Source organism: Heterocephalus glaber, unplaced genomic scaffold (assembly GCF_053883595.1).
Source record: "Heterocephalus glaber isolate CG9 unplaced genomic scaffold, H.glaber_assembly_v1.0 deba00001720, whole genome shotgun sequence".
Classification (NCBI taxonomy): Eukaryota; Metazoa; Chordata; class Mammalia; order Rodentia; family Bathyergidae; genus Heterocephalus; species Heterocephalus glaber.
In genome coordinates, this window is record NW_028258433.1 from 7,871,031 (window position 1) to 7,885,165 (window position 14,135).

Here is a 14,135-nt window from a genome sequence, read left to right on the forward strand (position 1 = left end):
ACTTTAAATTAACATATGGCAAGTACTATCCCTAACCTTTAAAACATAACAATGGCCTGATAATTTTTTAAATATTGTATTGTCAATTGTATAAGGTAAATAACATTTTTAATTACTTTCAATTTTAAATTTTAAATTTTGGTTCAATTTTAAATTATTACATGCATCACTATAATAGGAAGAGTTTTTCCCCACCAATTTAACAATCATTTAATATCATTGCTATATGTGCTGAAGACATTGTTGTAGTGTATCTTTTTATTAGAGTAGTGACTGTAGTCAGTATATTTACAGTCAATTTCTGGCTCACTGTGCCAAGCACAATTTAGAAGGTTAAATTCATAGTTACTTCAATTATTTTGTAGACTAGAACCAGCTAGATCATTATCTCAATGACATTCAGAGATGCTGCTCTTTTAAAACTGTATTTGGAAAGAGGTCCAAGGCTTTCAAATACCAAGGTACCATATGGAAGATCTGCTGGTTTGTGTCTGTGCCTATGTAAACATTTTAATATTGGATCCCTAAAATCCAGAGGCTCCCCCAAAGGGGATTAGAACATAATCCCCTCTCTCTATGATGGTAGATTAACTCCATATTCTCTCTGTGGCTTGTTTGCTCCCTGAAGGCTACAACAAAAAGACTCAGTGTTCCTTAAAAACATGGTAGAATTGGGAGTTGTAATTGGAAATTTCCAAAGGACAGGGGGAAAAAGACACACTATTAAGGCTGAGTATTTCAGGATATGTCTTTCTTAAAATGAGACCATTTTGAAGTCCTTTTATACACTCCCAGAAAAATCTCAACTCAATAGAACAAAATTGGAGTAGAATCAAAAGGAAGTGCAGTCCCCTTTCAGAAACAAGCAATAAGTAGAGAAAATTTGTTTCCTGTTAAAAGTTCATGGACGGTGTACTTTTAATTCTTAATATATTTTAGTAAACCAATAAGTATAGTTTCGATAATTCATGATTTTTAAAAAATCGACCCAGTTCAATTGTTTGGATATGTTAAATTACTTTAAAAAAGAAAGAAGTGGTTCGCCAGTTTAATGCTTTTGGCCATTTTTCATCTCCAAATGCCAGAAACCTCTATTAAACCATAAATCAATAGTCTCTGTATTTAGAATAAAGACATTTATGAAGTTTCAGCAAGGCCCAGCAATGTATAAGAAGATACTTTTGTTTCTGATGTAAATTGCATCACCTTCTTTCTCACCTTGCCCCAATCAAGAGGAAAACTGCTTAAACTTCTGCAAAAGGAATGTAAGAACACAGCAGTGGCACGTAAAGGAGCGTCGTGGTCACTTAAGGGTTAAGGGAGCGGTTCGAAGCGGCCCAAGCTTAGGGGGATTCAGCGGAGCAAGCGGAAGGCTGGAGGCGCCGCCGAGCGCACACACAGACCCTCCAATAAACACAAAGAAGGGCCTGGGGAATAGAAACCCAAATCCACTTGTAATCGTACAAGAGATTCGGGCATAATTACTTGAGCAACCTAGATTAAGATTGATGAGCCTTTAAAGTGGCGCTTCAGATCGACCGCCTCGCCCTTTGGAAAGAAAAACCTTGTAGAGCCGAAGTGGACCCCCGACTCCTCTGGGCTGTGCGGTTGAAACCGCCCGCCCGCGACCAAGACTCGGGGGTCCCTAGGGCTCATCGGGGATGGAAAGGACTGAAATGAAGAAAAGGGCTTTGCGTTAGTCCGATCAAGGCGCTCAGGACCAAGGGCTGTACGCTGACACTGACACAGTTTGTTTCATAGCCGCCCTCCCTTAAAGAAAGAAGCCGGCCGAGTTCTGTCTCTAACTCTAGAAACAGAATCGGCCAGGCTTTGTGCGGGACAGTCGCGGCTTCGGTGTGTTCTGCTCCCAGAAAACGCGAACCTCGCCACAGCCACCGTCTCCCGAGCCCCGCTGGGCTGATCCGCAGCAGAAACGGTGGCTTCTTGAGCGGGTTTCTGCTCGTTGGGCCAGGGCCTGCTTGACCGCAGGGGATCTGGCTTCTTATTGTCTTTATCCTCCTGTTATTGTGATTCATTTGACCATGTGCATTTGAGGAGAGCTAGGGCAGGAATTCTGATGCGCCCTTGGACCAAAACAAACAAACAAACAAAACGTTATTTCTGATTTTCTGTCCTTTGTTAAGACCAGGATTGTTAAAACCAAGGTTGCCACCTCTTTGGGGGATTTTGTAGAGAGTATCTAAGTAATGCCCCTTTGAACCAATATTCTAATAGGAGGAATTCAAATTGAAGGAATTTGAAGTAAGCACCCTACCAGGCACACTTTCTAAACACTTTTTTCTGAAGCTTAGTTTCCCTTAGTTTCAAGTTAGGAAATAGCATTTAGGGACCTTTTTCTGTGAACCTTTTTGCTTAAGTGTCTTACATTTGCATCACTTTTGACCAATTTTGTTGGTAAATGACTGCTAAGATTTTTGTTCTTTTCTTCGGAAGAACTTTAAGGTCCATGTGTAAGCAAATACATGTCTCGCGTTAGAACATTGATATTAAAATAATCTTTTTGCAAGATGCTAACCCTCTAGAACAGTGGAATTTATATATTTAGGTCCTTTCTCAGTCACCTCTCCTCTCCTCTCCTTGGGGAGCGCCACTGTGGAGTAGAGTGACTTTAAGCGATGGTCGGTCTTTGTAGCCTATGCTGACTGCCTAGGGTCTCTTGGAAAGCCAGGCATGCTTGATGGCGAACCCACCTTTTTAGAGTCTGTTCTGTACTTTAAAGTTGGTAATGGCAGCACCTCACCAACCACGGTAGGATTTCTAGGTGGAGATCAAAAACTCGCATGGTTTGGGTCACTTATTCCATGCCCTGATCCTGTGGTTTTGTATAGAATTATTTGTCTCTCATCTCATTTTAAAGTAATGTATAAAATGTAGACAGCCCTTACCTAAATGAAAGACCTTCCCGAATAACATAGACACCATTTTTTTTCTAGTGCATCCTTAAAAATAAAATCCTGTGGTACCTCCTGGGAGGGACCAGGATGCCGAGAGGACAGAGGGTGTTCAGCCTGACTCTGTGCCCTTGACTTGCAGGCCCAGTGGTACTCAGCACCCCTGCCCAGCTCATCGCTCCGGTGGTGGTGGCCAAGGGGACTCTCTCCATCACCACGACAGAAATCTACTTCGAGGTAGATGAGGATGATCCTGCCTTCAAGAAGATCGACACAAAAGTGAGTCAAAGTGATTCCGTAGTGTACTGTATTGGTGGCTTTGTGGCAGGAAGTGGTTTTCAATTTTGCTTCGTTTTAAATGACTGTGGGGGAGGGGAGTAATTCTCATTCTCATTGAAAATAAAATGAATGAAATAACATATGCTCTCTTATATGGAATTGAAGAATATATTAATGAGTTTAAATCCTGTATTGCCAGAGTGTTCACACTTTAATGCCTTTCTATGAGTGCCTTTGTGTGGATCTGATTTGGTAGTTGAGCCAGTTGTCCTAAGTCCCCATGCTACAGCATCTCAGTCTCTCTGGGAAGACTAGGAATGGTCTTAGGATATTTTTTGTATTAAAATCGTTTTAATTTTCAAAAGTACAGTTTGCAATATGAATTATTTATTGAAAAGCTATAAGGATCCTGGAGTGAGAGTGTCAGGTACAGTTTCACCACCATTATCACATCCATTTTTCATCTCCTGAACTAAGAAACTGACTCTCTAGAAGCTTTAATTATAAATGTATAGACAGAGTATGTACTAACACTCAGACGTTTAAAGGTTGATTTCCTCTTTGGATTGTAGTGCCAGAAAATACATATTTGGACCATATGACATGCCCAAATATTTATTTATTTAATATTATCTTATAGATTTTAATCACCTGAGCATTAGAGCAGCTCTATACCTCAACACTGTCTTCCAAGATCCATTTTAAAGTTCTAACTTTAATGTTACTGTACAATTTGCAAACTTTTCTCCTGAGGTTAACATTTCAAGATCATTAAGTGTCATACTAGATATTCTGGTATTATTTTGCAAAGATTTTCCTTTAACATGTTTTCAGAGGCATATATTCAAAAATCGTCAAATATGCCCATAGATCTAGAATTTCATTCTATATATTTAATTTATATGGAGAAATAAAGCATTATAAAACAGTAATCCAGAGCCCAAAGTTACCACCACCTGAACTAAAGGCCCATCAGTGACCAGTCCTGTCAGCACTTGTTGACTATTAAAATACTCCAAAATGCTTCTTTCATTTCCAACTCCACAAGCAATGAATTTTTTTTAATGAACTTGAAGAGCTTAATTTTAAATAATCAAAAGCTTGTCTGAATGTTTAGTCATGAGTTTGCCCTTTGAAGTAAAAAGAAATTTTGGTTTTCTGATTAATTTATTCTGCTAATGGAACCCTTATTGCATAAAATAAGGTTTGACATAAAGTATATTGGTCAAAAATAATCTTGATTTTATTAGCTTAATTTTTATATACATATTTCAATAATTTTATGATGACTTTAAGTTCATTTTCTCTGAATTAGTCTGATTTCTAACTCAGTTATTTCTACCATCATGATAGAATTTTCCTGTTATCAAAAATGCTATAGAATTACTAACCAGAAAAGCAAGCTTTCATGGGTAGATTTAAAGTGTGTTGTTTGCAGAAAGGAAGTCTTAAAAGTAAGAAACTGAGAAGCGCTAGCTGTCTTCTGTAGCTCTATAAAAAGAGCTTTTAGATATTTTAAGGTTTACTTTTGTTTCATTAACATACTTTTTATAATGTTTAACTCATTTAAGTGCAGTTGATTTTCAAACTGAAGAATCACATCTTTTGATAGAAAAACAATTTAAAGTCAGACACGACTTGTATTTCACTTCATTTATTAGCTTCTAATTAAATAAAAATGGCAACAGAAATTAAAATCTAAATCACAAAAGTAATTATCCAGTGTATTTCAAGTGCATTTTTCAAATATATAATTCAGATATTCAAGCGTTATTATATAAGCTGAATTCAAATTTCTTTGAATATATTTAAATAACATTTCAAGTATATTTATGGAATGTTAGAAACAGAACAAGCAGTATATTTGAAACAAAATGTAAACTTTTTAAAGTTCAGACACTTTCAAAGACAGAGAAAAGTTACCAGGAGGAAATCTACCGTATCTTTGTTAGTGGAAAATGTCTGGAAGTATCCAAAATGGCAATTTAAATTCTGTTCACCAAATCACAAAACACCAACATCCACACTTTCAAAGACAATGTGAGATCACAATATTTGTTACACATCAAAATATACATTACACTTTCCTTCAGATGACATATCCAAATCTTGTTTACTCACAGGCAGATGCACCTACATCACCAGGATTGCTATAATCCTCTGATAGGCAGAATGTTCCCTGTGGTCTTGCATTACCATTAAGTCGGGCTGTGTTCTGGGTGTTGTGTATTTTTCACTAATACTTGCAGGTTTGTGTTTTCTCCATCGCTTCTCATCCTCCTTATTCTCCCCTTGGAGGGGTGGGTGAGATGATGCCTAAACATTGAATCACTCCTTTTTAAAGAAGAGATTGTTTGCACTGTCGAATGGGATATTAGGAATCGAACAGTAAGTTTTCATTTATTTAGGACTTTGAGAAGAGAAATCATTTCGGCTCTTGACTAGATCATCCTCTAAAGTTTTTCCAAACTTTTAGGGTTGGTCAGGATCTCTCTTGCCAGTCGCCACGTTTGTTTGGCAGCATTTTCCAGAGCCGAGTGAGGTTTGCCTTGAAACAGATCTAAATTCGGTAGGAAGTAGTGGGGACACCGCCGGCACTGCAAGCAGGAGATGAGTTGCAGCAAAATCCCGTTCAGCCGATCTCCCAGGCAAGACTCGTCCCAGTCCGACTCCCGGGGGTGCTTTTCACACTCGTAGGAAACCAAAGTCTTCATGTGGTAATTGTTCAGAGGCTGCCCCGGCAGCTCAAGGTGACGATCCCTCAAGGTCTTGAGAATGGAGAGGCATTTCTTTCTGCAGCCTCCCATCTGCAGTCTATTCTCTGCTTCCGCGAACTGCAGCACCCAGGCGTCGCTCTCAGCGGAGCTCTGCTTGCCGGCCAGAGAGTGGCATTCCTTGGACAAGAGATTAAACCCTTCCGCTTTGACCTCTGCCACTCGATTAGGTCCTGGCCAGGGGATGTGGGGAAGTGGCCAGTGGGCAGCACTCCTTGGCCAGATCCCGGTGCATTTAAAAGCCGGGGTGATCTGCACCACGTACCTATCTCGGATTCTCAGTTTCACTTCGCTGGTGTCAGCCACCATCTTTACCACATCCCTGTAGCTACATTTATCCACTGCTTGAGCCACCAGTGTCTGAAACCTGGACCGGATTTTGCGTGCCGAGAGGTAGCCAGAGGCCGTAATGAATTCCACCCAGAGGGACATGCTCCTCTTGCGCCCGTCGCTCAACTTCAGCACTGCGCAGCCGGGCAGCGAGCCGTCGTCCACGAAGTTGAACACCCCCATTTGGTTAAGATAAAGCACCACTTCAAACTCGGTGGGGGAGATGACCTCAAGACCCTCATAGCGATTGTCCATCTCGTTGAGAGAGCTGATGAACCGGGGTTCCTGCACTTCCACTTCCTTCAGAACGTCAGAAACTACTTTACAGACTTCCCGGATAGTTTTGGCAATGGCAGCTTTCCTGGCTTGGCATTTTTCATTGTAGTACTTATTCAGATGGTAAACCAGCTTGGCCTGGGCTGCGATCATGTTGGGGCAGAGATCCGGGTTGTACACCGGAGTCTCGCAGTAAGCTGTGGGATCCAATGCGGCTGCTAGAGCTGGAGCCAACTTCGGTGGAGAAACGGGCCGCAGCGCTCAGAAATGTATCAAAAGTGTCTTTCCGAAGTGCTGCAGCGGTGGCTTCCCCGCTGCTGCCGCTTTCCCCTTCCTTTTATCTTTGAGCCCAGCCGGTCATAAGTGAAAGATTGTTCTCCCCCCTTTCTCTGCTTCCTCTTTTAAAGAATCCTTGTGTGAAAGAAATGCATGGAGAGATCACCTTCTCAGTAATAAAAACAAAAGTTGCGCTGAGACTCAGCAAAGCTCTTCCAGTAGTCAAAATAATCACCCCTTTCTGTATTTATTTACGCTTTCCCGAAATCATTGTGTGTGCAGGACTGTTAATCATCTGGAGGAAAAGTGTGCTGAGTGTGCATCGGGGTGAGTGTGCGTGTGTGTATATGTCAGAAGAAGCTGCGGTTGGTTTGTCTAAGAGCCCAGATGCATTCGTGTGGAAATTATAAAGGCAGGGCCAGGCAGGCGGGCGGCCAATCGCCACTGGGCTCGTCACGACAGCCTCCTTCAGCTCCAGCCCGGCTAATTAATCCTCCCTTATGGATATAGGCACACAAACGAAAGGTAGGAGGCTGCTGCCGGCGGAAAACCAACCAGGCCACCTAGGCAGTTTGGAAATGAAGAAGAATCTCTCAGCTTTGGTATTACTTGAAGCATATTGACGTTTTGAAAAGACTTGGCGAAGTGGCCCTCTTGCTGAAAATCCTGCTTGTCTTTTTTACCACTGAAATGCAAATACAGGTGTATTAATGGTCATCCATCAATTAGTAAACTAGCTGGAGCTTTCTAAAACAAAGTCACTAACTTGCATTTAGAGTAAGATAATTAATGTCCCTTAATCCTTGGGATCTTTTTAAAATGCAGGTTAAAAGTTCATCCTTTCATGCACAAACTACCGGCACAGGGAAGTTGGCTTTAGATGTAATACTTGAGTAATATTCTCTAGTTTCTGTATTTTAGAATGATTTTAAAACCTTAAGCAGGTAATGTGCTCTTCTTTTTACCTAATTTTTCCCTATTTGTACTTGTTGAGAGGATTCTGAAAATTATTGCTGAATGAGGTCAATTTATCTACCTCAGTTTAAGCTGAACGTTTAAAATTATGTAGTGCACTTCCCATGTACAGTCATTTCACATTGGTAGATTTGCCCACTGTTACAAGCAGGGCACCAAGCTGTATATTTTCTGGCGGAAATATTTTTAAAAGAAATTATCTCTGGGATCAAGAGATTATTTTAGTATGATTTTATAGTGAGCAGTATTTTAATACATGAAATTCAAGAGACGTGATAGAGACCAGATTCACTGGTAGATGGTACTGAAAATTTGAAGAATTGAGGTTTCTGGCTTGTTTATAAATATACAGTTAAGGGTATATCCCCTAGTTTAAATGTACTTAGGGTGACCTGACAGTATACTCCTAATTTTATACTATCTCATATGATTTGATTACGGGAAAATTGTTAATAATTTAAAAGAAAATTAATTTGCAATCATCCAGACTTTTTTGATTTATCATTTTGGAAAATTTGAAAGAAATTATTTTTATATTTTGGAACCTTAAAACAAGAGGAGGGGAGCCAGGGATTTAGCTCAGTGGCTCAGAAGCCTGCCTCGCGAGCACAAGGTCCTGAGTTTGATCCCGGGTACCCAAAGAAACAAGAGGAGGGGATGGTTTTATGTAGAACTTTTATTTTTTTCCTTTTTTCTGGTGGCACCAGTTTTGTCCTCAATGTACAGGAACTAAAGAAATACTACTTACATAGCGGTTTTTAAAACTACATGGATTTTTAATTAGCGACCTTTAATTTAGATGCTCCCTCTCTCAAATTAAAAATATTGCCCTGAAATCCTCTAAAGGTAACAGGTTTGTAGGCCTTCCAAGGCACTCTTACAATGTTGAGAGCTCCCACTTTTTACCCGTGCTTTTGTTTTATTTGCAAGAACACGGGTAGAGCATCACGAAGCCACCCAGTTTACTCTGTTGTTACCCACGAGTGATAGATTCCGACTTAGGTGAAAATAGTGCCTCACATTTGGGGTGCATGGCATCCATTTACTCCTTTCCCAAAGACACTTCATGTCCCTTAGGAGCAGGGCCTGGGAACCCGAAAAGCCCCTCCCCACTTTGCCGGCGTCGCGCGTGAACGCTCTGCTACCTCGTGGCAGCTGGAAGAGAAGGAAAACGGGCAAATCGGGCCGGGGCCGCAAAGGCGAAGATACGTAGGGGTCTCGGGGAAAGGCCACCTCTGCCTCACCCAGTGCGGGTCCCCGGTGAGCTTCCCGCCCAACATCTCTGTCCGATAATCCACACTGAGGGGCCCTCTTGCTCTCTTCTTTCTGCCCACTGCCCCGTGGGCTTTATTTCTGCATGTGGATGATTTTAAAATCTTTCTTGGTGTCCCGGCTTTCTTCCCGGCTGTTCCAGTCCTCCACGCTCTGTGCCCACGCACCCGGCCGCCGGCTGCCTTCTGGCTTTCCATTAGTCGCAGCTGAGCCAGGCGCATCCTTGCTGGGCGCTGCTGGCTTATAACATCCAGTGCCTCTCACTGAGGTTCAGGCAGAGATGCTTGGCCGAAGGACCTCGATCCTTGTCCTCTCTGGCCACCTGCAGGCCGTCCCTTCTAGCTGTGGCGGACGTGAAGCAACCAGGGAGCCCCAGGGCCGCTCTGGGTCGAACCTACAGGACGCGGGGCCACAAGGGGCGCCGGCCCGGCCTTGTTGAAGCCAGTCGCGCAGGTGGCGCACCTTTGAGGTTCTCTGTGCGGCTGAATTGGGTTAAAGAGAAGCTAAACATTGAACCACTTTGTGCAGACTAATTGGTGCAACCGGGCCTTTTCACTAATGATTTGCACTTTGAGAAAGAAAAATAGACTGTAAGAAAAGGACTAAGAAACTCATTAGTCCTGATAGAATGTTCCAGGGAAGTCACTGGTTTTCAAGGATGCCAGGACCGCGTTTTTTGAGCTCTGCTTCCTTAAGCGCCCATCAAGCGCTGCGCTGACAGTGATTTACATAACATAGAATTCCGGTCCGTTATTATCATTGTGGGTGAACTGAGCGCCCTACAATAATACCTGAGTGCAAGTAGTGCTTGTTGCTGCAGCATAGTGATTTTCTAGTACACTGAGCACGTGAAAACAATTACCTTCCTTAGCTGAATCTTTTCAGTGATCCTAACACCCATCATTGTTGAAGAGAATACTGTGCTGAAGACTGCTTTCCATCCTTGATTTTTTTAATTGAAGTGATCTACTTATAAAGAATTAAAAATAATAGTATACTTTTGTGTAATTCAACTGATTTTAATCTAAGATTTTGGAGATCTAAGTTTTTGTTTTGTGGGAGTAATGTATTTCACTAATTTATAGTACTTTTTAAAAATATTTGATCTATTGAACTAGTTATTTCAAATGATGATGTAATATATAGATGGCTTAAAATCCATTTTTTACTTATATGAAAAGTTTTTAAAGGAACCCTAATGATACCAGTCTCATATAAATATAATCTTAGTAGGACTAGAATAAAAGCTTGTGTGTGTCCCATGGGTTAAGATATGAATGCTTAATTGTTTTCAGTGGTATTCACTCAGGCATCTTTGACATGAGCTAATAATAGAATCATAATTGAAGAAAACTGATCTAATCGAGGGGAACAATACCCCAGGAATCTCATGATTTAATGATTGCAATGCTTATAGTTGAATGATGTTTGGGGTTTTAAACTGACCTTTTTGTTCTATTAGTTTAGGAAGCAACCTTGATTTAAAATGTACACTTAGAAAAAGAATCTAATAAAGACACAAGCATGCCATTCTGGTAAATATTAGTTTTGAATATATAAAATAATTAAATATTGCCACCTTTAACGCTTCATAGCATTCAAATAACAATGACAAAACAACTTTTCCTGAAGTACTATTTCTAAGTAACTTACCTCTTCCACAGACCTGTTTACTTATATAGGATTCACAAAGTAATGCATATATATACAGTCTCTTTGCTAGGGTTAGTTTTATTTTAAGAAATCTAAGAATGCAAGATTTTTATGTTTTCTAAAAAACTAAATTAGAATGGCATGTTCACAAATTTTAGCAATTGTAACCTTTCGAAAAGTATGTCAGAGAGTATGCACATGCATTAGGTGCTCATGATATTGTTTTGGTTTTTTTCCTTATTTGCTGGCTGCTAGTTTATTCACTAGTATTCATGAATTTAGTTTTATTTTTTAATATGTGCTTATTCCTCTGGGGAGAGAAAAAGAATATGAAGTTGAGTTTATTAAATTATTTATCCTTACTGCTGGAGTGGCTTTGAAGGCTCTTTATAAGCATGCAATTTCTTCTCCCAATCCCTCCCCTTAAATGTACCTAGGCTATTTCAAGTGTTTCATTCTGCCACACACAATATATTTCTTGTTTTACACTAGAGAAATTAAAGACAGATATTTGTACAGAGTTTTCTTTATATGTCACATTAAATAAAGTAAAATAGAGGGAGTTTTTCTGGTAATCTGATTTGATAGCATCTATGCTTTTCTTCCCATTGTGACTCCTGATATAAGAATACTTGAAAGAAGATAGCTTGAAAGTTTTAAAAGTTTCAGTGATTTCTTTAAAAAACCATTATTTCATGTTTTAATATCAGGTTCATTACAAAGTCAACCAGAAAACTGAAGTCACTGTTTACACAGTTTAAACCTTATTTTGTTTCTTTAATTTTCACATCTTAGGAATTGTGGTTAACTTTAATATTTATTCTTCATTTCGGTGACCAAAGACATTACCTCAGTTTATCACCTTTGTCACCTTAGTACATAAAGTCACATTTGTAGTGGCAAGTACTTTGCAATTTTTTTACAATGCTACTTATTGGTAAATTCGGTATTCATGTTAATAGATGTTAAAAAAAAAACTAACCTTGAGATTACTTACCACCTCTGCTTGATTTGCAGACTTGGAGTAATTCTGAGTAATTCTGCCCAAACGTTTCTTTTGGTAGGAAAAAAATTTAAAGCCTGGCTTATTTACATAATAATCCCGGTTTCTTTATTCATTTGCATATATACACAAAGGTGCAGAATAGCTTAAGTTGCATCTGTACACTGAAACAAAACTTGAATTAGAGATAATCATAGTGAATTGTGATCTCTAACCTCTTCCAAATGTTTATGAACAGTGAGTTTAGATATTCATTTTTGGGGAATAATGAAGGAAATATTGACTCGGCTATTTTAGTTCCTCATCAACTCTTCATAAATTTGCTGTTACCTTTCTAATTGATAAAACCAGAATTCTTTTTATTAGATATGAGACTATTTTCATTCACATATTATAGAAATTATCGGAATAATGGGTCTATGTGATTCTTTTCTATATGAAGATCTGAAAAACAGGTATTCCTTAACTAATAACTAACATGGATTTACATGGATTTATGTTTGTAACTACAACCTTGGTGCTCATAGTACATTTTTGTTGCACTTAGAGAAAACAGAGGAATCGTATATTATTAGTTTGTTAATCTGTACATCTGTAGTGGGTCATCCAGGATGGGATTGCTATCATTACTGTGCAATACTGTATATGATTAAGCCACTGAAAATATTCAACATGACCTTGAGACTGGAATATGGTACATAGATAATCAACTTTCAGTGACTGTTTGAAATAAGCTTCCCTATTCCCAGTTTATAGTTTTGAAGCTTATTTTTAATGAACAAAGCAATTCTTCCTAATATGTATTTTTAATGAGTAATAATTTAATGATGATTAAATCAAATAAAGAAATGATTACGTCTTGTCACCTGTTTTATATGCAGTAACAAAGGAGTTATAGAAAAAAAGGAAATTAGTGTATGAGCACTTTGGAATTTTTTATATCTTTACAAATAGGTACAGGTATAAACATCTGAAAACAGACTATATTTCATTTTCACTTACATATGATTATTATTTACACCATTTTAATAATTTATTTTTAGTATACCACTGTGTACTTATTTCTCAAAAGCACAATGCTTCATATAGAAATTTGTCAAACTTGTCAAAAGTAGTATTGATGAATAGTACTTTTAAACCAACATATCCTTTTCTATTTTATCTGAAGATCTAAATTGAATTAAAAGAATGAAGAGCTTAATTTCTAAGATGCAGCGTTTGTTATAAAAAATGAGAACCCTGTGAAATTAATATTTTTATGTGAAATCTCTTTTTAAGTTCGATATTATTTATGTATAATTTTCATCCACCACTATTCCATTTTATAGGTCTTCTACCTGAATGTTCCGTTTTTTGAATTCCTCAACTAAATTAGCAAAGTTTTGGGCATTTTTGTAATTTACTTTAATGGTATAAAAGAAAGAAATCTCACAAACTCTCAGTATTTATATTTTACTTTATAGTTTCAGTAAATTCTTCCTTCTTTTTATTAGTGTTGGATGAGACTAAAGAGTTAATTGGAGCTAATATTAATTAATATATGCACACTCTTGGAACATATGCTTCTACTCCAAATTCTGTATAGTTTTTGTCATTTAAATTTAGATGGTTACAAATATTCCAAACATTGAATTACTAAATTGTAGAAGTCCAGACATTTTCATTCGATAATGATGCTATTTCAAGTATTTGCCTTTTTACAACTTGGAATACTACAACTAGTCTTTTATTCCTTCCCCCAAGATATACAAATTATTTAAATGTTTTCTGTTTCATATTTTCATTTGGCAATTACAATAGAAATTTTAATATTATGCATGCTTACAGGCCTATTAGGAAAGAAGTTATTGCTTTCTTGATAATCTTAAACTGTTTTTAGGAAATATACTCTGTTTATGGTTTGCAAAATAGCCTGTGCATGCAAACTACATACACACACACACACACACACAGAACCACAGTATAGTATTTCAGATAGCAAAAGATAGAATTAGCTTTTATGCATTTATGTGTTAACCTGGTAAAAGGAAAAAGCTACTAAATACAGAATTCTGTTGTCACCAGGAAGTAATATCACATTTGTAAGACTCCTCCATAATAACCTTTATCAGATTTCAATATTACCTTAAGAGGTTGCTGTGAATGTATTTTAAAAATAGTAACAATTGGACATTCCAACAGTGTATATCCAGTCACATATACTGTGTCAGTTTTGAATGTCATAAACTTTTGATTCTAAAATTGAGCAGTTTAAATATTGCTAGCCATTCTGTCCATAAAAATAAAAATAGGTTGCTTAAATAGCTACCTAATTAGTATGTGTCAATATTCATTAAAACATTTTCAAAAATTTAACATTGTTTTCTACCTCTTGTAACAGACTAG

At 38.2% G+C, this 14,135-nt stretch overlaps 2 protein-coding genes across 9 annotated transcripts in view; one reads left to right on the forward strand and one right to left on the reverse strand.

Annotated features, from left to right (window-relative positions):
* The window catches only part of Nbea (neurobeachin), a 702,149-nt gene that overhangs the window by 475,130 nt on the left and 212,884 nt on the right, over positions 1 to 14,135 (forward strand). For 7 of the 8 annotated variants that reach the window (XM_004854743.3, XM_087199596.1, XM_013075842.3 and 4 more), the window contains one exon: positions 3,055 to 3,191. In XM_004854743.3, coding sequence (XP_004854800.1) covers positions 3,055 to 3,191 — 137 coding nt within the window. Of the gene's footprint in view, positions 1 to 2,603; positions 2,770 to 3,054; positions 3,192 to 14,135 lie in introns of those variants that run through there. The other variant, XM_021266491.2, reaches the window with a different exon arrangement.
* On the reverse strand, positions 4,420 to 7,233 carry Mab21l1 (mab-21 like 1). Its single transcript, XM_004854741.3, has one exon. The coding sequence runs from the start codon at positions 6,722 to 6,724 to the stop codon at positions 5,645 to 5,647; it is 1,080 nt and encodes a 359-aa protein (XP_004854798.1). The 5' UTR covers positions 6,725 to 7,233; the 3' UTR covers positions 4,420 to 5,644.

Excerpts from the sequence above, each read along its gene's own strand:
- Mab21l1 (XM_004854741.3), bottom strand. The coding sequence starts at position 6,724 with ATGATCGCAGCCCAGGCCAAGCTGGTTTACCATCTGAATAAGTACTAC.